Consider the following 24,349-nt stretch of genomic DNA (forward strand, 5'->3'; position numbering starts at 1 on the left):
TTTTTATGAAATGAATTTTCTCTCAAAATTTCTCTTTGAGAGCCATGTCTATTAGCCTGCTTCAGTCAGGGAAACGGACTGTGTGTGTAATGTATGTGACTGTGAGTATATGGAGGTTTACTAAGTCAAAGCTTAATTTGTTGCCTGCAGCAGTTATAGGGCGAATCTGTCAGGCTAGTTATCAGTATTCCATTGAATGAATGAAACCTTTATTGCCCCGAGGGGAATTTGTTTTACACTCATGGGAACCACAATAAACATAACCACAACAAACATAGAATAAAATATATAAATAATACGCATCTAAAATGTTCAACAGCTTAAAGGAATCAATAAATAGATATATATTCAATAATGCACATTTAAAATAAATGTATGTGCCCATAGATTATCCATTTAATACTTGAATGCTGGTGGTGATGGCGCAATGGATATGACACATGCCTTTGGTGTGAGAGACCCGGGTTCGAATCCACTGTGAGACACCAATGTGTCCCTGAGCAAGACACTTAACCCCTAGTTGCTCCAGAGGCGTGCGAGCTCTGACATATATAGCAATTGTAAGTCGCTTTTGTCAGCTAAATGAATAAATGTAAATGAATGCTCCTCGGCATGAATGATTTAATATGTCGTTTGGTTTTTGTTCTGGGCATTCTGAATCTACATCGAGGGGAGGAGGGAAAATTCTGTGCGAAGTGGGTGCAATGGATCCTCCAGTATCCTCAGTGCCAAATTGAGGGTATGCTGGTCAGTAAGATTTGTGATGCTTTTCAAATCTGATCCAGTAATTTTCCTACCCATTTTTGTCACCTTATCCAGCATGTTGTTCCTGTTCTGGATAGAAAGACCCCCCCCCCCTCCCCAACACTGGATGGCAAAAGTCAGCACACTCTGAATAAAGGTCAAATAAAACAATGTCAGGGTGCTAGTCTCTGCATTAAAACTGCGCAATTTTCTTTAAAAAAAGAGCCGTTGCTGTGCTTTTGAGTATCTTGCTAATGTTTTGGCTGACCAAGTGAGTTTATGATCAATAATAGTACCCAAGTACTTATACTCCTCCACAATCTCAATAACTGTCTCATTAATAGTAACCGGTTGCATTCATGTAGTTTCTCTCTCCACTTCCATGTCTTTCTCTCTCTGCAGCATTCTTTTTTTTATGGTCAGATCTCTTTTTTCCCCATATTTTTTACAAAAAGAATGTTCAGAGACTCTCATCTTTCCATAGTCCCTTAGTCTTTCCTTCACTGTCCCTGACTGAACCCTTCACTCTCTTAGTATGCCATTCTCAGCATTCCTGAATTGAAGTAGGCTACTGTTATATCATTGTGAGTCTTAATTGAGAACGGATCTGTCTGAATTTGAACTTAATCCGTTTGAGTCTGAATTTGACAACAAATTTGTGCATTTAAAATTTCAAACAAATGACATTGAGTGCAGCTATATTGGAAAATGTCTACTTTTTCGATCTGTTGAAGCTCTTGTGTTTCTGAGTTTGAGGTTGTTAAAATAAGTCAGATTTTTTAAGTCTGATTTGAGTTCAAATCTGTTAAACTTTAATGCAAATCTGCATAAGCATAAATTTAGAACAAATCTGTTTATGTAATTTTGAATTCAGAACAAACCTGTTTATGTGAGTCTAAACTGTGAACAAATCAACTGAACTGAGAACAAATCTATGTCAGCAAGTCTGAATTTAAATCAAATCTATTTTTATCGAGTCTGTATTGGGAACAAATCTACGTAGGGGAGTCTGAAAAGAGAACAAATGTATGTTGGTGAGTCTGAATTAAGAAACAAATAGACATAGGCGAGTCTGATTTGACAATAAATCTATGCGAGTCTGAACTGAGAACAAATTTATGTAGGCGAGTGTAAATTGAGAATAAATCTAGGTGAGTCTGAATTGAGAATAAATCTATGTTGGCGAGTCTGAATTGAGAATAAATCTTTGTAGCCGAGTCTGAACTGAGAACAAATCTACAAGTTTGAATTGAGAACAAATCTTGTTAAATTAGTCAGTATAAGTCAGCATTTTTGAGCATCATAGAAGGACGAGGAGCTGATAGAACAAAAACTCTGTAAAATAGGACACAGGATCATTTCATGGAAAATTCTGTTTTCAGTAAGTAAACAGGGGTTACAGGAGCTGTGCTACACCATCTCATACGTGTTCTGGCTGAAATTCTAGGCATACCATTCCACTGATCTGACCTAATGTCATAAATATGGCCAAGCTTTTCCCAGCTTATCCTACCAAAGGAGCTGGCAGTCGGCACTGATGCCAGGCAGCGCCAGACCCCATGCAAGAGCTGATTTTGTTATCTAATTAACAAATTACCAAGAATAATGCAATGTCATAAACCGATGTGGAATTAGGGAAGTAATTGAGTTGTAGAGCTGCCACCTGTGTGGCTCAGTGTTCCCTTTTGTATGAGCGTATGTGGGGGGGTTGCTCAGAGATTTGGGGATTTTTTTCTGACTACAGTCGTAGGGGATTTTAGATGACTTACCAATCTATCTCCCATTGTTCACTGGAATGCCTTGAGGTCAGAAAACCCATAACTGGATGGTACTAAAGGATTACAATTCCATGCGTGATGTCCTCTATTTGGATTGGCCTCAGTTGGCCGCAGTTGTTTATCCAGACTGATATCAGCTCTGTGTGCTAATATAAAAACTGCCCTCACCTCACAAGTTCTCACATCTTTATGACAGGACAGCATTTTCAGAAAAATGTACCTGTACAAGGCAGCTTGCGGTAACATTCCCTTCCCCAGGCAGAGAAGTGCTCAGCGCTCTGAGAGATCCACAGGCCCCTTCATCCAGAGACAGCGGGCAGGACTGAGCTCACATCACACCGCAGGTTGTCCTCACTGGACAGGTAGATCCAGCTCTGCCCTTGAGCTTCAGCAGCTGGGCCGTTTTTTGCAGATCCATGGGTACTCTTTAAAGGACTCAGTGAGCACCAACACCAAAATGATCTACAGGTACATATCACTCGTTTTTACACTGTACTTAAAAGTTTTTTATACGACATTTAGAAATATTACGCCAACATTACTGTGTCATAACTGGCTCCTGGGAATGTGCCAAAAATTACTGCACACAAATGAACACGTGCAAACTTGCTGATTTGATCATATATGCAACGTATATTCTTAGCATGTTCTTTGCAGAATGTCACTCTTTTTTATGTACTTCTGCTTATACATTATAACAAGGAAAACTTAAATCCTTAACTTACACTGTTCAAATGTAATAAACTGTGATGTTATTGAAAGAAGTCTCTTATGCTCACCAAGGCTGCATTTATTTGATAAAAAATATGGGAAAAACATTAATATTTTGAAATATTATTACAATTAAAAAAAGTTTGAGTTTGTTTTATTTTTAAATGGAATTTATTCCTCTGATGGCAAAGCTGAATTTCCAGCATCATTACTCCAGTCTACATGACCCTTCAGAAATCATTCTAATATGCTGATTTGGTGTTAAGGAAACATTTATTATTATTATTATTATCAATGTTGAAAACAGTTGTGCTGATTAATATCTTTGTGGCAACCGTGATACTTTTCTTCAGGATTATTTAAAAATTGTATGTTTAATGCATCCTTGCTAAATAAAAGTATCAATTATTTATTTGTAAAAATACTAAATCTTACCAACGTTTTGACTTGCTGTATGTCCTGAACCCTGTTATGAATTTCTTAAACTCAGCAGTCGTTTATAAATTTCCAATACGTTTTGAAACTAAACGACAGTAAATGTATTTATTTTGGTTTGTTAGCTCAGCAAGGTGAAATTTTTTAAGAGTTGTCATCAATTACTCACCTTCATGTTCCAAATTCCTATATATGACTTTCCCAGCGCGTTCAGCATGGTTAATTTTGCAGTTTTTGAACTGCAGTTATCAGCTGTGTATTGTAATATTAATTTACTTGCACACTTATTCATTAAAATAAATTGCATGACCTGTAACGGCATACACAAGAAAATTAGAAAATTAAATGAGCCGTGAATTCAGTTTGTTTGACTAAATTAAGCAGTTGGGATTTACAGTAATAGCCTTCACAGAGCAGAAAAAAATCAGGCCAAAGTGTTTAACCGCAATTCAAAAATGTAGGTTTCCTAAAAGCATGTTTGCTGCTTTTCAGTTACATTCTTGACTTTTCTATTATAGACACTTCACATTTTCAGAGCATGTCTTTAGAAGGTTTTGGAATGAAAAGACAACCCATACTGTATAATCAGTGCATGAAAGCATGTGTCAAAGATCAAAGGTTTTGTTTATGAGGTGAAACACCAGTATGAGTCAGAGGTGTTATTCTAGTCGTGGAAGGAGGGCTACCGCTGGGTAAATTAAAGCTATTAGCTCTGATTAGCAGCCAGCTTGATCTGCTTTGACTCACACTGGTTCTTTATTCTAATGATTTGCAATACAACTAATCCCATATGACAGCTGGGATTATTCTGAGGGGTTAGAGGGAGAGAGAGATGAAGGTTAGGTATAGTCAGTGTTGTGCAAGTTACTTCCAAACTGTAATACATTATATATTACTTGTTACTGTTATTTAAAAGTAATTCATTACCTTACAATATTACTGTCTCAGAATTGTAATGCGTTACATTACTCCTGTATTACTTTTGAGTTACTTTCACAAAAATAACTATACAGAAGTAGAACTTAACATTCTAAATTGACTAGGGCTGTAACGATATGCGATATGAAACCGAAATCGCGACACTCAGATCCACGAACCTGCAGAATCGCAACACACCCCTTCCAACTCCCAGCGTTATCCATACCGTCCAGATCCAATGCTACCACATCTTTAAATTACTATTAGTATTATTTGAAGTTAACTTAACATTATAAAATATGTAGACCTACACCACAAAACTAGTTGAGGATAAATTATTTAAATTTTGGAAATTCCAGCATTATGGACATGACATTTGCAGACTTGTACTAGTCAAAACTTATATAATTATATAAATTCTCAGAAAATGCATTAATACCAAAATATTGAAACGTCTGTTTATCCATAGGCTCCTCCCAGAAAGGAGTCCAGACATTAGAAAAATATCAGTCTACACATGCGTTTTATATTTAATATTAGGGAAATCGACAGTCATGTGTGACAAAAAAAAAATCTTTAACTTTTAGGAGGAAACGATTTTTTTGTTGTAATTCTGTGAATTACACTGCGCAAATCTAATGAAGAAGGGTTGGCTCTCCACAGAACATAAAATATTCATTTTATTTTATTTTTCGTGTTCGCATTTATGAGGAAAAAACAATGTTACAGACGTGACTGTTCTCCGTTACGGACGCGACCGCTCTGAAGCGGCACTAAAAGACTGCTTTAAAACTTTCACAGACACCTTACACAGAAGACACGAAGCCTTCTTTAAAGTGAATTTCGTTTTGTATTAATTGTACGGACCTGAAAAATATATCTATATTGAAATGTCTACTTGTAAACAGAACAATTCAAAACGAAAGAAAACAGACTGCTCTGCATATGAAATGAAATGTGCATTTCTCTCTGGTGCATTCAATACTGCGAAGATCGCGAGTCAGCATCGTCAACTTCATCTCGACTTTATTAATAAACAATCAACATGTCTCCTTGCTATATTTGACATTTTCAAAATCTTTTGCCGGTTCTTTGTGACAGCTTTTAGGTGCTTTATCGGCAGCGCCGCCGCCCTTACATGAACGCGTCACCACGGCATCAAAAACATGATTGCGTGATGAAAACATGAAAAATACCACATAAACATAGCCTAACTGTTTAGAAAGAAAAGAAAGAACGAATAGCCTAATGCGCATACGTCCATCTCGCGAATGTAGTCTTCATGCCATCTTCACCATTAGGCGCTTTTCCTCTGGCCAGCGTGAGCACAGAGGCCGAAATCATACCTCACGGCACTCCTGTAAAAAATAAATCGCCATACAAATATATCAGACGCTGCCATTTAGTCTTTAATTACAGACTTGGACATCACACGCGGCTATTGACTGACCACGAACAGGTAATTTAGCCTACTTGCATCTTTCATTCGTTAATGTCTGGCGGTCTTGCTGTATTTTTTGTTTTGTTTGTTTGTTTGTTTTACAATTAAAACTAAAAGTCTGTTGTAACGCAAGCCTTACCGAACATGTACCGAGTAAAATATTACTGAAAATTGATTAGTAATGCCTTACACTACTGCGTTACAGCAAAACGTAATATGTTACTGTAATGCATTACTTTTGTAACGCGTTACTCCCAACACTGGGTATAGTTGCGCAGAAGGAAAAGGTTATGCTGACAAAATTTAAATCTGTTCTTACATAATCCTTTCATATTTGATGTAGTCACAAAGCATATATTATCAATTATAGGGGTTCTGTACAGTTTATGCTCATAGCCAGTGACTGACAGATTAATTCTGTGCACGTGCCATGCCGAGGCCAGTGGTTATGAGGATCTTGTTTACCAGGATGATACAGCGCATTCATATACGTCCACCATTCTAAGAAAAGATTCTTTTTTATTTTGTTTTTCTGCTTTATGACGTCAATACAGGTAACCTTCCTGAACAGGCCAATTATGTGAACAAAAATTTATATGCATGTCTATATATTCAACTCTGATGTTCATAATTAATATTTATATATTTTTTTTGGTTAATTTTTTTATTGAATGAAAAGGAAAACAATACAACAATAACAAACACTACAGAACTTCCATTCACAGATACAATTTATCCTTTCCCCCTTTTTTGTTTCATATTTATATTTTTTATACATTTTTCACAGTACCTTATTCCAGTGTACAATAGCAATATTAAAAAGACTGTTGATATTACATTTTTGAATTGAAAATTAGAAAATTCTGTCTTCAATTACTCACCTTCATGTCATTTCAAACCCGTAAGACTTTTGTTTGTCTTCGAAACGCAAATGAAGATCTTTTTGATGAAATCTGAGGGATTTCTGTCCCTCTATTGACATGCAAGACCAGCTACCAATTTCAAGCCCCAGGAAGGTAGTAAAGACATCATTAAATTAATCATTAAAGTAATCGGTTAGACTTTACAATAAGGTTCATTAGTTAACATTAGTTAATTACCTTAGTTAACATGAACTAAGAATGAACAATACTTTTTTAGCATTTATTAATTTTAGTTAATATTAATTTCAGCATTTACTATTATTAAAATCAATGATTGTATTTAGTTAATGCACTGTGAACTAACATGAACAAACGATGAACAGCTGTATTTTTATTAATTAACAAAGATTGATAAATACTGCAACAAATGTATTGCTCATTGGTTCATGTTAACTATGTTAACCAATGAACCTTATTGTAAAGTGTTACCATGTAATTCATGTTACTCCAGTGGTTTAACCTCAGGTATATGAAGTGACGTGAGTGCTTTGCGCAAAAAAACATAATCTAGCACACAAAACAACGTCTGATCTTGCGTCAATACAACACACATGCGTCGTGGTGTTCTTGTAAACGCGCGTTGGAAATTAATATTAATATTAATAATAAAATGGTACTTTTTGCGCAAACAAAGCACTCTTGTCACTTTTGATGTCTTTACTACCTTTCTGGAGCTTGAAAGTGGTTGTTATGTAGACTGTCAATGGAGGGACAGAAAACTCTCAGATTTTATAAAATAAAATGATGACTGTAAATCTCTTGGGTTTGTAACGACATGAGAGTAATTAGTGACAGAATTTTCTTTTTTTATTGAACTATCCTTTTAATGTCGGGTTAAAAAAATGTCCTTTTCCCATTAAAACTTTTAAAAACATCTAATAGATTTACACATTTTAATATCAGCCAACTAAATTCAGATTAGAAGTCCTAAATGGTCCCCACCTCCAGCGTCGATGAGTTTATCTATTACAATTTATCTTACAGTGCTGCCAAACTTTTCTAAATCCGTGACTTTCTCAGCTGTTTTTAGAGGGGAAAAAAACTTCTTAACTTATGAAAATGTATCTGGATAAACTAAGACGTTAAAAATGAGCTGTGTCCTCAGAGGGCTCTTACAAAAGCATGTTTGACTAAACTAATTTCCTGTTAGAAATCTTTATTTGGATGAGAGCGTAATAAAGTGGGTGATCTCTGACTGAGTCTCATTATCAGGGGGACGTTTAGAGAGATCTTTGTCTCAGGGTGCCAGAATAGTTTTTCCATCAGGGGATGCCAAAGTGTGACAGTCTCAGATTAAGCTCACTTTAATGACACACTTACACTCAGTTAAGACTGTCAGGCAGAGTAGGGCTATTCAGCTACAGTCCTGGAGGGCCACTGCACTGCAGAGTTTATAGCTCAAAAACCTTTATGGGACTTTAGTTCATGTCTGTTTTCTTTGAGGTCATCTATGTGTACTCCTAAAGTAGAACATTTTAAATGCAAAACTTTCTTTTTGGAAATTGGGCCAATAATAACATTATATACATAATATAATCTTAATATGATTTTACACAACAATAAACAAGAAGTAAATATTGAGTCATTTTAGACACAATATTGTCAGTTACTTAGTCTATTTTTGCCCCGCCAATGAAGCCAAAGCAGAATAAACCGTTCTGCATCTCATAGCAACATGCAGTAGTGGCATTTCTGAACAAATTGTTTGCGTGAATAATTTCTCGCTCATAAAGACAGTCACTTGTTTCATTGCTAAATTAATCTGTCTTCTTGAACGAATCGTTTGAGTGAATGATTTAACGACTCACTCATAAGGACAGTCACTTGTTTGGTTATTGGTTATATTAATATTATTTATATACCATTATTGTATTTATTACTATTTTGAGTAAGTTTTTATTTTGTAAATTTTTTATTCAGTTGTAATTTTGTTTTGTGCTTTTGTCATTTTTATGAATGGTTTTTTATATATATTTCCATTTAGCTTTAAGTTATGTCAATTTTAAGTTGAGGAATTTTAGAACTTATTGTACTTATTGTATATCATACTTCTGATAAATATTTTGTAATGGAAAGAAATCTGCTCATCGAGTGATTTCATTGTTTTTAAAATAGGGTTAGGGTTCACCTTTATCCCAGGGTTAAAAATTTACTGTAATTCATAAGCAAAAAGGCACAAAGTGTATATTTTCTATTATTTGAATTGCAGTTTTATTAATTCTATAGATGGCCTCTTATGACCAGATGGAATGTTCTGAGTGTAACGGGTCGGTTATGTTCTGTTATAGTTCCATTTTCACTCTGTTGGATCTGTTCCTGTTTGCCTGATTTCTAGTTAGTTTCCTCATTAGTTAATTAGTCCCACACACCTATTCTGTTTCATCCTGATTACGTTCCCTATGTTTATAAGCCCTGTCTTTGGCTGTGTCCGAAATCACATACTCTCTCGGTACTCATTTTGAATAAGTTTTTACCTCACGACCACTAAAAAAGTATGCTCTATATAGTATATGTATAGTATGAATGTAATCTGGATGTACTAAATTCGCCATGTCAATATCATGTGACCTAACAGCGTCAGTTACGTCGCTTCACTGCCATTCATAAATCCTCTTCCGTGACCTCATGGGACAGTAAAGTGTGCATCTTATATAAGTTGTAGGTCATCCGGGTACTTTTTGCCTACTCTTTTATGAGCACTAAGAATTCAGAAATACTTTTTTTTTCTAGTAGGGAAGTATACGATTTGGGATTCAGCCTGTGTTTCCTCTGTTCTTTGTCCGGTGTTGTTTATGTTAAGTGTTGTTGCTACTCTGATTTCTCCTAAATGTTCACATTGTTTATTAAAATACTCTTTATTTATTTTGTATATTTTGTAATTTAGTATACACATTACACTGAGAGAGCACTGCCTATGAATAACCTTTGAAATTCAGTTTTACCACATGGAACTGAGCCCGCCGGGACAGGTTTTAGGGCGGTTTTGGACAGTTTTTCCATATATGACATTGGGTTTCTGTCAGGTAGTTTGTAATTCCTGAAAAATCCAAACTTGTTTTGTGTGAGAGTCTGTGCATTCGGTTCTACTTGCTTAGAGAAGAAATAAAAACATTTTCAGGTTCGGTCATGTTTAGTTTTTAAAATCTGAGTGCACCGGTCAGGTCGGATAACATGGTCATAATAACGGGCCGGGTTTGGGCTTTTACTTGATGTCCAGCTCCTACACTGAATGGCACGTTTTGTTCAATCATTGTTATAATCCCACTGCAGCACAAGGAAGTTTCGGGGAAAGCAGTGGCACACACGTGCCAAATGCATTGTGGGACATTGTGGGACCTGACAAGAGCCTCGTTTACTGCTTTTAGGATGGTCAAGCTCAGCTTTCACATTGATGCGTTTCATTTGACAACCAAATGTCAGTAACATTACTCAGTAACATCTTTCAGGGGTTTAATACATGCTAAAAGATGTCAAATAAATGATTAGCTGTTCCATCACACCCCTTTTTTAAGCTTTTGCAGCGGACTACATGTGACACACTGCGAAATGAGAATGACATCTGCATTATAAACGTATCACATTCACGCGTAGTCCCATCCAGATGGATTGTCTTGACTCTCAGCACTGAGCCGCTGGTGAGAGACTGCAGTTATTTCAGTCTCATTGCAGTCTCTCTCTCTCTCTCTCTCTCTCTCTCTCTCTCTCTTCCTCTCCCACTCTCTCTTTCCTCTCTTCTTATATCGTCTCTGATTAAACATCATTCTCACATGCTAGGCTTTCATGCCTCCTCTTTCACACTGACTCTCTCTCTCCATCTCTGTTAGCTTCTCTTTCACTTTCAGCCCCAGTGATCATGCCGCATCCCTCTCTCTCTCTGTCCTCTCCTCCGCCTGTCTGCTTTTGTTTACATATATCTTCATCAAACTGACTGTTTTTTTGTGTGTGTGTGTGCCAGCTGAACTGCATTCGCCTGTTTTCTGGTGAAGAGGACATTTCGATGTGGGACGCATCCTGTTTTTCACCTTCCAGCTCACTCATCTGGACGGCTTTCGGGAAGTGGTCCTGTTCAGACTTTCAGGAATACATTGATCATTCGGTTTGCTGCTCGCCGAGTGTTTTCCCAGAGTCTGTTGCATAGCTGTGCATCTCCTGCGGTGCACTCGGACTGCTCTTATAGTCTCTGTGAAGAGCGTGGGCTGAGGAAAGCCCCCCTCTGCCCGTCATCAGCCTGAGGAGAAACACCGTTGAGGGTCAGCTAAGAACAGCGGAGAGGAAAGAGCCAAATCGAGAGAAGAGTGAAGGGTAAAGCAGCACCGCACAGGTTAAGAAGAGCATAAAGCGGCGGCACAAGCAGGATCAGCTCCTGTTGGGAAAGAGAGCGAGAGTTTAAGAAAGAGAGTGGCAAGAGCACTTTAAATTTCTGAACTCTGAAAGCTTTTGAGATCCAACTCGGAACTGCATTCTGATTCTCTTGAACTTCCAGGACAAGCTGTGTCAGTTTTCCCTGCTCAGGATCCTTTGCTGCTAACAGCCATGCAGGTGTCCTTCGCGTGTACGGATCACGGGTTGAAGGCCCCGCGCACCAGCGAGCCGAACAAGCAGAACACGTCGAGTCCGAACACGGCCAGCGCGGCACGGGCACGTTTCCGAACGGTGGCTCTGATTGCTCGTAGCCTGGGCTCCTTCACGCACAGACATCATATTTCCCTGAAGGAGTCCACTGGAAAACTCACCGGCATGAAGTACAGGTACAGAAAAATTCCGGCAACCACAGAAATCTATGATTATATTGTTGTGAAATATCAGTCCTGACACAGTTTTTGTAGTATCTTTTTACACTGACAGCTATAGTTTTGATAATGCTCATCTTTATTAAGACGTTTTATTCTCAAAAAGACGAAAAAGATGGTAAAGGTTTCTATAAAAATAGCAGTTTACTTTGTGAATGAACAAACTCATTCTAGTAAATTCTGTCATTATACTGAAATCTTAAAGGAATAGTTCACTTAAAAAAGGGCATTAGTTTACTCAACCTCATGTTGTTCCAAAATAGGGTGACTTTTTTTCTTTTGAGGTGCACAAAATATTTTGAAAGTCATTGGGGTCCAAAACAACACTGGACGTAACTGACTTTTTTTTAAAAATATATTTTCATGCCATTCGTAAGTCATGCAGGTTTGGAACGAGTAAATGATCACAGACTTTTTTTTTTTTTGGCCGAACTATAAGTGTTTAGTTTCATGCGGTAAATTTTATAGAAGTCTTAAAGTGATTGTTTGATGGAGTGGTTAATAGTGAGATTTGGTGAAGTGATTGATGAAGCGAAAAGTAAATTGTGATTGGCTACATTTTTGAACAACTTTTTATTTTTTTATACATTGACAACAAACAGCTGATTCTTGTCTTGTGTGTGAAATTGTGAATTAGAGTAAAGGCTGGAGAGCTGAAAACATTCAGAGTGTGTGAATATGAGGGGGAGGAGTGAATTAATGTTTTTTTTTTGTGTGCTGGAAATAATTAATTGCATCTGAGACACAAGTATACCACAAACATGCAACAGTTATGGCATATCTGCTAGTTTCCATAACGACAGAGAACTGGCAGTTTGCCTGTGACTCTAATTGGACACATTAGCTTTTGGGCAGCAGGGTAAACCTGAACACCCTCGGCTGATGTCCAGCTTCACGCTCTCATGTTTGACATTTATTGCTTTTCTACACTTTCAATGAATTCATTGTAGAATTCATTAAAGGGCAATTTCATGAGGAAATTACTTTGTCTTGATCTTTTGAAATAAGAGTAACTTATTTATTATAGAGAACAGATACAGTATTGTAGATACTACTACCTGTATATCTTTTCCAAAGTATCCCAGTGTTAGGAAAGTTTGCTGAAGTTTATTTGTTAACAAGATCTGGGTCATATAGTCTGACTTTAAAAGTTTGTGTGGCACATTTCAGCATAGATTGTTTTGTGAACCTGTCACAAGGTAACGCAGGCATTGCAGTGAGGTTGTTAATGAAAGATGGAGCAGCGTAAGCTATTTACTAGACAGCAAACCCATGAGTTACCATGTGTAAGCACAGCAAAGAGCTGTTCATTTTACATGCAAAGAGGATATTTAGTCTTAAAGCAACAGCAGCAGCAAAAAAAAAGTTTAATTCTCAGGGTAAGAAAAAGTGGGTGGAAAATGGTTAAATGATTTGTGATTTTGAGAAAGGGTGCAATATTTATATATATATATATATATATATATATATAAATATGTAGTGGCAAAAAGTGATGTCTGGCCTAGCAAAATTGATATCTTCACCCTTTATTAAATCTCCACAATTAATTTAAACTTATTAAAGATTTTCTAAGCATACTTGTCACGAAACTGCTCTGAGACAGGCAAGTTAAGATCCAAACGCAGCTTTTATTATAATATAAAGTGGTAATCCAGAATCGTGGTCGAACAGATAAGCAATAGGTCAAAGTCCCGGTAGGCAGTCCAAACAAACAAAACATAAAAGGCAGGAAACAAGGCAAACGGGAAATCCAAAGACAGGCAGGGCAAAAAGGCAAAATATAGAAACCAGGTAAACGCTCAGAGATGCAGTGGGACACAAACAAAACTTAGCCCTGAGTGAGTGAATGAACATGGAATAAATAGACAAGGACTAACAGGGTGATGAGAAACAGGTGAATGCAATCAGAGACCAACCAGGTGATGAGACACAGGTGAATGAAATGATGAATGCTGATGAATCCGGGCAGTGAGTTATGGGAAATGTAGTTAGTGAGGAAGTGATCAAAGTCTATTGTGGAGCACCCTCTGGTGGCTCTCGAGGGCACTCCAGCTGGTGATCGTTACATAGCCCCCCCCCCCCAATGGGCGGCTTCCAGACGCTCCAAAACTGTCCAGGTGGTCGGTGGCATGGAGGCGGATCCGGGGGCGGGATGGAGGGCCAGGTCCGTGGAGTAGAAGAGGGCCTGGAGACTGCGGCAGGATGGAAGGCCAGGGCGGAGCAGGCTGTGCAGGCGACCAGGGCGGAGCAGGCCGTGCAGGCGACCAGGGCGGAGACGACCCCTCGGGCGACCAGGGCGGAGACGACCCCTCGGGCGACCAGGGCGGAGACGACCCTCGGGCGGCCAGGGCGGAGACGACCCCTCGGGCGGCCAGGGCGGAGACGACCCCTCGGGCGGCCAGGGCGGAGACGACCCCTCGGGCGACCAGGGCGGAGACGACCCTCGGGCGGCCAGGGCGGAGACGACGCCTCGGGCGGCCAGGGCGGAGACGACCCCTCGGGCGGCCAGGGCGGAGACGACCCCTCGGGCGACCAGGGCGGAGACGACCCCTCGGGCGACCAGGGCGGAGACGACCCCTCGGGCGACCAGGGCGGAGACGACCCTCGGGCGGCCAGGGCGGAGACGACCCCTCGGGCGGCCAGGGCGGAGACGACCCCTCGGGTGGCCAGGGCGGTGAAGACCCTTCGGGCGGCCACGGCGGTGCATACCCCGGCTCAGGAACAGCAGACACCGGCTCAGGAACAGCAGACACCGGCTCAGGAACAGCAGACAACGGCTCAGGAACAGCAGACAACACACACACTGGCTGGGGAACAGACAACACACACACTGGCTGGGGAACAGACAACACACACACTGGCTCGGGAACAGACATCACACACACTGGCTCGGGAACAGGCATCACACACACTGGCTCGGGAACAGACATCACACACACTGGCTAGGGAAAAGGAACAGTCTCTGGATCGGCAGACGTGACTTGAACAGTCTCTGGATCGGCAGACGTGACTTGAACAGTCTCTGGATCGGCAGACGTGACTTGAACAGTCTCTGGATCGGCAGACGTGACTTGAACAATCTCCGTGCTGGGGAGGACCAGCGGCGAAGAGGACTGAGCGCTGGGCAGGACCAGCGGCGAAGAGTGCCTTGAGCTGGGCAGGACCAGCGGCGAAGAGGACTGAGCGCTGGGCAGGACCAGCGCCGAAGAGGGCCTTGAGCTGGGCAGGACCAGCGGTGAAGAGGGCCTTGGCTCTGGCTGGACGTGGCTGACGTGAAGCTCTGGCTGGACGTGGCTGACGTGAAGCTCTGGCTGGACGTGGCTGACGTGAAGCTCTGGCTGGACGTGGCTGACGTGAAGCTCTGGCTGGACATGGCTGACGTGAAGCTCTGGCTGGACGTGGCTGAAGTGAAGCTCTGGCTGGACGGTCTCTGGGTCGTCCTGGTTGACGTGAAACTCAGGCTGAGGGGATACTGTGGATTCACGGAGTTCCTCATTTACCACACCCACCGTATACACTGAACCGCTTAACAGAAGGGCCAGTTCAATATAGCTCTCCAATGTCCCGTGAGGCTCATGCAAGGGCATGAATGAACTGAGCGGTTCTGATAGCCCTCCTCGGAAGAAGATCATCAGGCATTCCTCGCTCATAGAGGTGAAAGCTGCCAGCTTGATAAAATCTTCTACGTACTCCTCAATCAAACGATACCCCTGACGGAGACACAGGCTTTGGACTGCTGTGTCCATGTCTGGTATTGCTGCTGGATCTGGGTGTGGCTAAGTTTTCTGTTACGAAAATGCTCTGAGACAGGCAAGTTAAGATCCTGCAATACTGCAGTTGAGCTTGGAATCATTTGTCAACGCAATAATAAAACATGCAAAACTGTGCAGGCATAATTTTTGCCCAGGTAATTAAAATACAGAACGAACTAAATATTAATAACAGATTATGTTGTAGTCAATGTATGCTTTGATACAAAAAAGTGTGGCAAAAAATGCTGCACAACGAGAAGAGGTAACCGGACCCTGAGGAAGATTGTGGAGAAGGACCGATTCCAGACCTTGGGGGACCTGCGGAAGCAGTGGACTGAGTCTGGAGTAGAAACATCCAGAGCCACCGTGGACAGGCGTGTGCAGGAAATGGGCTACAGGTGCCGCATTCCCCAGGTCAAGCCACTTTTGAACCAGAAACAGCGGCAGAAGCGCCTGACCTGGGCTACAGAGAAGCAGCACTGGACTGTTGCTCAGTGATCCAAAGTACTTTTTTCGGATGAAAGCAAATTTTGCATGTCATTCGGAAATCAAGGTGCCAGAGCAGTGGCGTGCACAGACCTCCTCAGGGGCAGGGGCGGAGGGATGAAAAAGGGCACTAAATAAAAAAAAATATTACTTCTTGATTTTTTTTGTTTTTATTCTTTCTTTCCTTGGCCTTCTAAGAAAATATGTTGATACAATTATTAGAATACATAACACATCAAATGAAAATAGGGAAATTATGATAATATTAAATATTATTTTACCAAACAAAACAGTGAGAATCAAGAAGGTAATTATGGAAAATTAATTTTTAGTTTTGTTGATGTTGTAAATGTAAATGTCGTAAAAGTAAATGTTGTAAATGTCGCGCCTTGCCTACTTCCCATTAATCATAGAATTAGAATGAAAGTTATTGAAAATACAATAACAAAAACATCAGTAGGCCCTTTGTAATTTAAAAACGTAAGCCTAGGAGAAGCCTATATTGGCCCTATTTGAAATGCAAAACCAAAAATATTCCCACTGGTGTGTAGGTAAAAAAAGAAAGAATATAGGCTATTACTAAATGACTGCTGTCTGGGGCCTCAATACTTGCAAGTTATTTCAATGTGAGGCTTTATTTTTTACGTTTTTGGCGCTTTAGCGAGCGATAGTAAACTTGCGTTTATTAACAGAATAATGCGTCTTTCGGAAGAACATTGTAGCCGGAACTACTTCTCTCTGTGTACGTCTATGACGAGTCACGCAGCCGGTAACTTAAACGTTACCGGCTGCTCGTTTGAAGAGACTCGCGCGAACTGCTGCGTAGTGCGTACCAGAACCGTTAAATGCGTATGAGGCGCTGCAAAGGAAACTCCGCCTACCACTTCTCCGCCAAATTTTTTTAAAATATAATATTTGTTTGTATTATTATTGTTAGTGGCAAGGGTGTGTGTGTGTGTTTCATTTATTATAATATTTATAATAATAATAATAATTATTTACAAATTATCAGAGAAGGGCACAATACATTTAGAGACAAAAGGGGCAGGGGCGTGAGCCCCCCCGGAACCCCCCCCCCCCCCCCCCCCCCCTGTGCACGCCACTGTGCCAGAGTCTGGAGGAAGACTGGGGAGAAGGAAATGCCAAAATGCCTGAAGTCCAGTGTCAAGTACCCACAGTCAGTGATGGTCTGGGGTGCCATGTCAGCTGCTAGTGTTGGTCCACTGTGTTTTATCAAGGGCAGGGTCAATGGAGCTAGCTATCAGGAGATTTTGGAGCACTTCATGCTTCCATCTGCTGAAAAGCAGCACGACCTGGCACCTGCTCACAGTGCCAAAACCACTGGTAAATGGTTTACTGACCATGGTATTACTGTGCTCAATTGGCCTTCCAACTCTCCTGACCTGAACCCCATAGAGAATCTGTGGGATATTGTGAAGGAAAGTTGAGAGACGCAAGACCCAACACTCTGGATGAGTTTAAGGCCGCTATCGAAGCATCCTGGGCCTCCATAACACCTTAGCAGTGCCACAGGCTGATTGTCTCCATGCCACGCCGCACTGAAGCAGTCATTTCTGCAAAAGGATTCCCGACCAAGTATTGAGTGCATAACTGAACATAATTATTTGAATGTTGACTTTTTTTGTATTAAAAACACTTATTTTATTGGTCGGATGAAATATGCTAATTTTTTGAGATAGGAATTTTGGGTTTTCATGAGCTGTATGCCAAATCATCAGTATTAAAACAATTTAAAAAAAAAAACACTGGGTGGTGATGGCGCAATGGATAAGACACATGCCTTTGGTTTGAGAGGCCCGGGTTCGAATCCACTGTGAGGCACCAATGTGTCCCTGAGCAAGACACTTAACCCCTAGTTGCTCCAGAGGCGTGCGACCTCTGACATATAGCAATTGTAAGTCGCTTTGGATAAAAGCGTCAGCTAAATGTAAATAAAAGACCTTAAATATTTCAGTTGGTGTGCAATGAATCTAAAATATATGAAAGCTTAATTTTTATCATTACATTATGGAAAATAATTAACTTTATCACAATATGCTAATTTTTGGAGAAGGACCTGTATATATATATATATATATATATATATATATATATATATATATATATATATATATATATATATATACACACATACATATACATAGTGGAAAAATAAATATACTAAACTGTATTTAAAAAACATTTATTTTATGCTAAGTATACTAAAAATACATTTACATAATATAATATAAATACCCTGCAGTTGTATTTAGAAAAAGCTGAGGAGATATTAAATGAATGACCTCATTTGACTTATTAAGGTCATAAGTCACATAACAAACTAAAACTGTCAGAGGCTAACGCACTGCTTGCAGGGCACAACCTGCCTCTTAGAGAGAATTTTAAGGTTGTTTTCACAAGGCAAAGTTAACCATGAGTAATGACCCTCTGTTTATCCGTATATGTCGGATGTCCTGGAGAAGAAATGTCTGTCTCTGTCATTTAATCATCTGTCACTCACTGTGATTTAATATTTAGAAATAGCAATTGCTCTGACAGGGTAGAACCTCAGGTCTTTTTGTAACATTACATTTTTCTAGAAAGACATGCTTAGGCTACATTTGAACATCTTTCTGTTGCACCATGTGTCTGTGATTAAGCGTGTATGTTTGTAGTAAGTAGTCAGAATGTATAAAAAGAATGTCATTGAATAAATGTGTGACATGAAAGTAAATTTCCGCTCCATCTCTGTGTTTGTCCTGGTCATGGTTCAGAATGAACTCTCTGCTGCACATGCTAATGGAATGTATTGAGAAAATGCTCAGGCCATTAATATGTTTTACTGTATTTTCCTTTAATTATTTAGTCTTTTGACAAATATATTCCTTCTTTTTTAATCACAGAATGATTTTGTTTCTCATTTTATTCAGGTTGCAATAACAATAGAGCACAATGGATTAAAATAAAACAGATTTAATATATATTCGCTGTCATTTGGGCCTTGGTCAGTGTTAAAGTTGGGCCATGCTTCTGTTTAACCTTATCATAATACTGCCCTAACAATTCTGAGCAGTAAGGCTTTTTTCTGTGCTCTCTCTCTCTCTGAATTTATAAATGACAACAAGGCTTAATATATAGTTTAAAAACGTTTGATGTCCACAGATTTGTAAAAGGCCATATCTTAGTGTGTCCAAGGGATTAAGCATTAGCATTGTGTGTCTGTATTTGTATCTCCTCTCTCTCTCTGTCTCTTTTATTTGATCAAATCATAGAAGCATAATTTTGCCTGGTATTTCTGAATTCATAGCAGTAATGCAAACAGTTGCAGTGTTTCATGGTTCACTGGCCGGTGCTGCACAGTCCAGATGGGTAGTCGTGCTGTACGTGTGTGTGTGTGTGTGTGTGTGTGTGTACACGCGCATTCATCCTTGTCATTGTATTTGTGTGGGCTTCTGTTTTCTTGGTCATTGGCCTATTAGCAATCAATCAGTGTATGTGTTAATTTTATTTTGGCTTGTGCATTTTTCTTCACACCATAATGGTCCGTTGTGCTAATGTGTGTGTTTTTGTGTGTGAGTAACACAGCAGCAGAGAATCACTGTGTTCCAGAATCTTCAGATGCGCATGCAGGATAAGGAAACCTGGGTGGTGAGACCACGTTTTGTAACTCATAGAAGTGATTCTGTATTTTTGTGTTGTGTGTCAAAAAAGGAAAAAACCTGTTGCGTTCCTACACGCAGTCATGTAAATGTACAAATAAATGAGACCTCCTTTCCTGTCATGACACATCTGTTCTTCACACACCTTCCTCTGAACAATGTCAGTGAGACGATTTATACGTTTCCATTGGCTTGCGGAGGCATTTCTGAGCTCTACTGTGACGCAGTCTCTCTGTCCTTCAGCTGTCTGACTCAGCTCGCTGTGATGAGGAAGGATCTGTTGACAACCAACAGCATGTGTACCTGCTACCCGGAAAAAAGACGCACACCCCCATCGCACGGAAAAAAGGGAGTTTTAAATGATATATGTCTGGAGCTGATAATGTGCTGTGGTTGTAATGTCACACAAACTAATAATGGCTCGGTAAAAAATATAGAGTGGGAGATGATGTTTGGGCGACATGCACCAGCCGCATCAGTGTGAAGGATAAATGTGTGAAAAGTGTAAAGTTCCTTAGCCAAAATCAATGTTCTTGGTTTCCCTCCAAATGCATGCTAACTCGCTTCCTGTGAGGCAATGCACAGCTTCACAAATACACAGAAATATTCAAGTACCATGTCTGGTTGTTCCTCCTAAAATAATACCCCAAAATGAAGAAAATCCATTTTGTTGGTCTTATTATGATGCAAAATCAGGTTTTTAAGGCTGGCAGGGTTAGATCCAGACATCAGGAGCTGTTGCTCTGGTATTTTGAACTAACAAAAGAAAATGTGAGTTGCGTTGCTCGTTCAAAACCCACCACCACGATGTTAAGGTGTTGTGGGTGGTTGTCAGGATGTTTGCTGAGGCGTTCTGAATGGTTTTTAGTGCTTTGCTATGTGGTTGCTTGCATGGATTCTCTGGGTGTCTCTATGTTATTGCGGTCAATAACTATGACTCAGGTAATCTACCTGTTGAAAATTGTAAGTTCAATCACATAGAAAAGCAATATCACACCTCTCCTCAGCAATCCACGTTATTTGAAGTGTCATTTAGTTCTGTAGCACAAAAAAATTACATCAAAGTTTATTACTTCAGCATTTGTTGATGGATGGATGGATGGAACGATGGATAATGGGATGGATGGAACAATGGATAATGGGATGGATGGAATGATGGATAATGGGATGGATGGATAGATAGATAGATAGATAGATAGATAGATAGATAGATAGATAGATAGATAGATAGATAGATAGATAGATAGATAGATAGATAGATAGATAGATAGATAGATAGATAGATAATGAGATGGATCGATAGATATATGGATAATGAGATGGATGGATAGATGTATAGATAAATAATTGGATAAATGGATAGATGGATAGATAAATAATTGGATAAATGGATAGATGAGATACTGTAGATGGATAGATGGATGGATGGATAAATTGATGGATGAGATAGATAGATAGATAGATAGATAGATAGAATCTGTTCCTTCAAACAGTAAAATAAACTGCACTTAGTCTACATGTGTTTATCATAATCACAGTATAAAAACAAATGTTTAAGCAATCTGAGGACAGTAACAGTAACAGATATTTATGACTCAGTCGGGCATTAAGAGGACACCACATTTCAGAGTAGAGGAAATTTTAATGATAGAGGAGTGGAAATAGATTGCTGAGGTATTATTGAAACCAGGGCCGATGTTAAAGTTACATTCACACCCTGATGAATAGAGCTGTAGCTAATGTATTTTATATTGTAGCCAATAATATTATCTAAATGGGAGGCTCAAGCCATAAAAAGTGTAGATCCAAGACTTTGGGGGATAAATACCAGCCAGCCATTTTATGCGTGTGCATTCACGTGTACTTTTTAAAGCTATTAAAGTGTTTTTGTTCTCTGGTAATAGCTACCTTAAATCACTGAAGTGCTGTAAGAGTCGCAGCGGTCTCTGTGGATCAAACACTCAGTCGCCATCTGCACTGAGAGAAAATTAAAATGGTTTCCTCTTGGGCCAAAAAGGAGGTCCATTATTCACATGCACTGCAGTCCCAGTGTGGGAGGTCATGAACGTTTTTTTTTTTTTTTTACCAAATAGTAGAAAAATGTTTTAACAGTTCGGACCTAAGTGGCTTTTTAAACATTTTATTTTCCTTTTACTTTTGAAATAAAAGTGTTCAGTGTACTATGAAAATATCTGTGCAGAACGCTTCAACGTGTATTTATTTATGTAACTGTCACAGTTCAATGCTATTGAAGGATGTGTCTGCACTCCAGAGCTCTACTGAAAGTTTTAAGGGTTTAAAAACATAAATAAATTATAATATTTCAATTAAATAGCTATTTTGAATTATAACTCTGTCAATAAACTCTGTTTATTTTTTACTGTTATTCATATTCACAATAACTTTTTAAAAATTATTGTGGGTGTGGCCAATTCAAATTCCCACTCATGAATAGAGCTGAATTCTTGCAATAGTAATAATATTTCCTCAAATTATATTTATATTTATGTTTATGGTTATGTAATTTTTAGTATTCTGCTCAGAAAGGAAAGCAGATGTTCAGGGGACTTATACTATTCACCAATCACCATCCAAATCAGTAAACTCTAAACTGAAGGAACGCAATAAGCTTTCCTAAAGCCTTACCCAGAAGATTTCACATTCATTTAGCACATTTATTTTAAGGAGACACACTCAAAATGAAATGAAATTAAATAAATGTAAATAAAACAGGCATGTCTGAAGTGAAGACACTTGAATGTTATGTCCTTGCTAACAGATTTCTAACTTTCTCCACAGGAATCTTGGGAAGTCAGGACTGCGAGTGTCATGCCTTGGACTTGGTGAGCATTTTTTGATTTATAAACCAGCAGCCATAGACCATAAACACCAAAAGGTCACACTGACTATAAGTATCATAGATCTGTGACACATTCACACAATATGTGTCAATTAAGAGCAGGCAACAGTGTGTGTTTGAAGTCACATGATATTGAAAATGTTATCCTCCCTCCATTCATAATTGAAACACAAGCTCACTAATTGCCTCACACACTCCACACACAGCGGGAGAGTGATGGGTTGACGCTTAATTTATTCTCTTTTCATTTTAGTTTATGATTAGATGTTTTCATTAACACGACTTGTGAATGGAAACATAATGACTGCATGAATCTGTTTTGAGATAAAAACACGCAGAGGCTTATATAGCAGGCATTTTTAATGCTGCGGGGGCTCCAGGAAAACCATGCAAGAGATCATGCAGTTTATTCCAATCTGGCGCTTCTATATTTATCACTACAAACTAATGAAAGATACGCAAGAAAATTACAGCAGTGTCAGTTCTGGTCTGATGTTCTGCTCTTATTTATAAAATGCAAGAATTCGAATGGTGTATTGAAAATGTTATGTTTTGTCGCCAAGAGCAAACATATTTTCCTCGCATGAAAACCACAGGGCATTGAAAACTGAATTGGTTTGGTGTAGACTGAACTAGGATAAGTGAGCTTGATTTTATTGTTGTCATACTAAAGGCTTTCAGAAGGAGCACTGAGGAACAAACAGCTGCTATTCCACCATAAAAAAGCCCTGGGCTTATCTTCACAATCCATTTCCAAATGGTGTCTCTCTTATCTTAGATAAGAATCTTCCTCGGTACGAGTCTTTCCTCCTCCCTGCATCCAAATATACACTGCCGTTCAAAAGTTTGGGGTTACTAAGATTTTGAAAAAAGTTTCTTATACTCACCAATGCTGGAAATCCAAGAAAGTTGTCCCTTGTTGTAAAATGTTACTTATTTAACAACATCCACATTATTAATATATGAATTGTTGACTTTCACTATTATTAGCTAACAGACCAATAACATTAAAATGTTGAACTCTGCTTAAATTTGTTGCAATGAAGTTGCTGCCAGTGTCAGAAATCAACTTTAATTAAAGTAAATAAAATGGATTTGAGTGACATTTGGTGTTATTTACATGCACTTTCTGTATTATTTTAGTACCTGATTAACTGAGTATACAAATCAGCAAGCAGAGCAAACATGCTCACAAAAGCTGTGCTGAATGAAACTTGCAACTTGTTTTGTGAATAAGGCTTAAACTACTAAGAGCTTAATTTCACGCCTGCTTATTCACTAATGGTTAGTGATTGAAATGCAGGTTTTGGTGCTGAAATACTTTGCAAAAGTGCTGCAACTCACCTTTCATTGCTTGGAACTGTTATTTTCCTGAGAAGTCAGAGGTCATTGCTTCAGGTCGGACATCACAAACATTAGTCACTTGTTTAAATGCAAGAGCACTGCAGGCTGATAAGATTTCAGTGCTTCAGACATGCACTTTACTGAATACATGAGGACAGCTTTCAGTGGAAACCACGAAAGCAGCAGTAATTTTTTTGTATAGGCTTGTGTGTGCATATGTGCATGTATAAATGTATGTTCATTCATGTGAGTCAGTGGTGTTTGCTTAAAGACTATGATGAAAGCACAACGGTGACTGTTTATTTTTTGTACAAATAATCTAAAATGTATTGTAAATTTCACTCTTGGTACACTTCAATATTTTAGTGAATAAAAGTGTAAAATATAACAGCATAGGCTATATCAGGTTTTTTGTATGTCTTATATTAATTTACTAATGTAAATGAATATAAAAAATCTAGTCAGTCAGATCTAATGCAGTAATATGTGAGGAGATCCAGGATTAGCC

The 24,349-nt window shown here is 39.0% G+C and overlaps 1 protein-coding gene across 3 annotated transcripts in view; it reads left to right on the forward strand.

Annotated features, from left to right (window-relative positions):
• kcnab1b (potassium voltage-gated channel subfamily A regulatory beta subunit 1b) overlaps nucleotides 1–24,349 on the forward strand; it is a 59,198-nt gene that overhangs the window by 1,170 nt on the left and 33,679 nt on the right. The window contains exons 2-3 of one of the 3 annotated variants that reach the window (XM_077222351.1): nucleotides 2,719–2,990; nucleotides 22,437–22,480. In XM_077222351.1, the coding sequence (XP_077078466.1) occupies nucleotides 2,719–2,990; nucleotides 22,437–22,480 (316 nt within the window). Of the gene's footprint in view, nucleotides 1–2,718; nucleotides 2,991–10,687; nucleotides 11,699–22,436; nucleotides 22,481–24,349 lie in introns of those variants that run through there. The other 2 variants (XM_077222353.1, XM_077222354.1) reach the window with 2 other exon arrangements.

Source organism: Siphateles boraxobius, unplaced genomic scaffold, assembly GCF_051911475.1.
Source record: "Siphateles boraxobius isolate OS27281-9 unplaced genomic scaffold, OSU_SipBor_1 86, whole genome shotgun sequence".
Taxonomy (NCBI): Eukaryota; Metazoa; Chordata; class Actinopteri; order Cypriniformes; family Leuciscidae; genus Siphateles; species Siphateles boraxobius.